Source organism: Pristiophorus japonicus, chromosome 11 (assembly GCF_044704955.1).
Source record: "Pristiophorus japonicus isolate sPriJap1 chromosome 11, sPriJap1.hap1, whole genome shotgun sequence".
In the NCBI taxonomy this organism is placed as follows: Eukaryota; Metazoa; Chordata; class Chondrichthyes; family Pristiophoridae; genus Pristiophorus; species Pristiophorus japonicus.
The window spans coordinates 159,816,525-159,819,956 of NC_091987.1; the positions used below are offsets into that span (position 1 = coordinate 159,816,525).

The following is a 3,432-nucleotide window of genomic DNA, read 5'->3' on the forward strand; positions in this document are numbered from 1 at the left end:
ATAATCGGGCCTCAACCGAACCGAACCTGGTTAGAAATGAACTTCAACAGGCTGCAAACGAACTGACCCAAACCCGGCCCCAACCGCAAAAGGCCCGAACCTAACCTGGCAACCAACCAAATCGAATGGAAGACGTCCCGAACTAACCCGAATCCGGCACCAACCGAACCGAACCTGGCCGCAAACAAACCATACCCGGCTCCAACCAAACCGAGCCTGGCCCCAACCGAACCGAACCGGACCTCAACCGGACCGAACCCGGCCCCAACAAAAGCGAACCGAACCTGGTTGCTCCAGAAATGAACCCGGCCCCTACCGAAACGAACCCCGCCCCTTCCGAAACGAACCCGGACCCTCCCGAAACAAACCCGGCCCCAAGCCAACTGAAACGAATCCGGTCCCAACCGAAACCGGCCCCACTGAACGAAACGTTCCGAACCGTACTTGTCCCGAATTGAACGGAACTTGCCCCAACCGAACTGAACCCAGCCCAAACCGTACCCTGCCCAAACCGAAACCAGCTCCAATCGAACCTTGCTCCAAACGAACCGAACTCGGCCCCAAACGAAATTAAGCCGGCCCAAACGAACCCGGCCAGAACCGAATCGATCCCGGCCGGAACCGAACCGGTCCCGGTCCCAATCGAACCCGGCCCCAACCGAAAAATACCCGCACTCCAACAAAAACGAACCTGGCTACAACCAAACCAAGCCCGACCCCAACCGAACCGAACACGGCCCCAAACCAACTGAACTGAACCCAGGCCAAACCGAACCCGGCCCGAACCGAAACTGGCTCCAATCGAACCAGGTTCCAACCGAACCTAACCTAACCGAACTGAACCGAACCTGCCCCAACCGAACTGAATCTGGCCACAACCAAATCCAGCCCCAACCGAACCGAATCCGTCCCCAACGAACCGAACCAGGTCCCAATCGAACCTGGCCCCAAACGGACGGAACCCGGCCCCAACCGAGCCATATCCTGCACCAACCGAACCGAACGTGGCCCCAATCGATCCAAACATTGCCCCAACGGAACTGAATAGAACCTGTCCCCAACCGAACCGAACCCATCCCAAACTGAAACGAACCCGGCCATAACCCAACTGAACCGAACTCGTCCCAACCGAACACGGCCCGAAACGAATCGAACCAGTCCTGAACTGAACCGAAACTGGCCTGCAACCAACGGAAGCGAACCCGTATCGAACTGAACCGAACCCGGCCCCAAAGCAATCAAACACTGTCCCAACTGAACCGAACCAGGCCCGAATCGAACATGGCCCCAAGCGAATGGATCCCGGCCCCAACTGAAACGAAACCAGCCCCAACCGAACCAGGCCACAACCGAACTGAACTCGACCCCACCCGAATCACACCCAAACCGAAGCGACAAGGCCGAAATCGAACCGAACCCGGATCCAACCGAAACTAACCCGTCCCGAACCGAACACGGACCCAACCGAATCGAAGCCTTCCCGAACCAAAACCCGCCCCAACCGAACCGAACCCTGACCGAACGAGCCGAACCCGTCTCCAACCGAACCGAACCCGGTCCCAACCGAACATAACCTGGTTAGTACCGAAATGAAACAGGCTCCAACCGAACCGAACCAAACCCGGCCCCAACTGAACCCGGCCCTAATCGTAACGGGCTAGCAGCCAAATCGAATCGAATCAATCCTGAACAATACCGAACCTGGCCCCAAACAAACCGTACCCGGACCCAACCAAACCGAACCCGGCCCCAACCTAACTGAAATCGGCCCCAACCGAAGAGAACCCGGCCACAACCGAACCGGACTCGTCCCAACCGAACCGAACCCGTTCCCAAACGAACCGAATCCGGCCCCAACACAACTGAACTGAATCCGGCTACAACCGAACATGGCCCCAACCGAACCGAACTAAACTGAAACCGTCCCTAACCCAACCCGGCCTCAACCGATCGAAAAATTCCGAACCGAACTTGTCCCGAACTGAATTGAACTTGCCCCAACCGAACTTAACCCAGCCCAATCCGAACCCGGCCCGAACCGAACTCAGCCCCAATCAAACCTGGCTCCAACCGAACCAAACCTGGCCCCAATCGAAGCGATCCCGGCCTCAACCGAAACTGGCCCCAACTGAACTGATCCGATCCCGGCCCAAATCGAACCAAACCCGGCCCCAACCATCCGAACGCTGCCCCAAGCCAAGGGAACCGAATCCGGCCCCAGCAGAACCCGGCCCCAACCGAACCTGTCCCGCACTGAACCGAACTTGCCCAAGCCCGGCCCCAACCGCAACAGGCTCGAACCTACCCTGGCAACAAACCAAATCGAATCGAACACGTCCCGAACTAACCCGAATCCGGCACCAACCGAACCGAACCTGGCCGCAAACAAACCATACGCCGGCTCCAACCAAATCGAGCCTGGCCCCAATCGAATCAAACCCGGCCCCAACCGGACCGAACCCGGCCCCAACAAAAGCGAACCGAACCCGGCTTCTCCAGAAATGAACACGGCCCCTACCGAAACGAAACCGGCCCCTACCGAAACAAACCAAGACCCTCCAGAAACAAACCCGGCCCCAGACCAACTGAACCGAATCCGGACCCAACCGAAACCGGCCCCAACTGAACGAAACTTTCCGAACCGTACTTGTCCCGAACTGAACCGAACTTGCCCCAACCGAACTGAACCCAGCCCAAACCGAACCCTGCCCAAGCAGAACCATGACGCAAACGAAATTAAGCCGGCCCAAACGAACCCGGCCCTAACCGAATCGAACCTGGCCCGAACCGAACTGATCCCAGTCCCAATCGAAACAGGAACCAACCTAAGTGATCCGAACGCGGCCGCAACCGAACCAAAACCGGCCCCAACCAAAACGAACCTGGCTCCAACCAAACCAAACCCGACACCAACCGAACCGCATATGGCCCCAACCCAACTGAACTGAACCCAGCCCAAACCGAACTCGGCCCGAAGCGAAATTGGCCACAATCAAACCCGGTCCCAACCGATCCAAACCTATCCCGAACTGAACCGAACTTGCCCCAACCGAATTGAATGCGGCCCAAAGCAAACCCGGCCCGAATCAAACTGGCCCCATTCGAACCTGGCCCCAACCGAACTGAACCCGGTCTCAATCGAACCAAACCCGGCCCCTACCGAAATGAACTGGGCCCCAAACGAACCCGGCCCGAACTGAACGAAAATCGGCCCCAATCGAACCTTGTCCCAAACGAATCGAATCCGACCTCAATGTACTCCAGCCCCAAACTAACGGAATCTGCCCCCAACGAACCGAACCAGGCCCGAATCGAACCTGGCCCCAAACTAACGGTACACGTCCTGAACCGAGCCATATCCTGCACCAACCGAACCGAACCTGGCCCCAAACGATCCAAACACGGCCCCAACTGAACCGAATTTAACCCGGC

General features: G+C 57.9%; 1 protein-coding gene across 1 annotated transcript; it reads left to right on the forward strand.

Moving 5' to 3' along the window:
* Window positions 1-299: 299 nt before the first annotated feature.
* On the forward strand, window positions 300-2,948 carry LOC139275628 (proteoglycan 4-like). The gene is made up of 2 exons (XM_070892801.1): window positions 300-440; window positions 2,202-2,948. Exons 1-2 carry the CDS (start codon window positions 300-302, stop codon window positions 2,946-2,948), a joined length of 888 nt encoding a protein of 295 aa, XP_070748902.1.
* Window positions 2,949-3,432: the final 484 nt, after the last annotated feature.

What these genes read in the sequence shown, in the direction of transcription:
- LOC139275628 (XM_070892801.1), top strand. Translation starts at nt 300, where the DNA reads ATGAACCCGGCCCCTACCGAAACGAACCCCGCCCCTTCCGAAACGAAC. An exon ending in TGAACGAAACGTTCCGAACC is followed by an intron (nt 441 to 2,201) that starts GTACTTGTCCCG and finishes CCCCAAGCCAAG; the next exon opens with GGAACCGAATCCGGCCCCAG.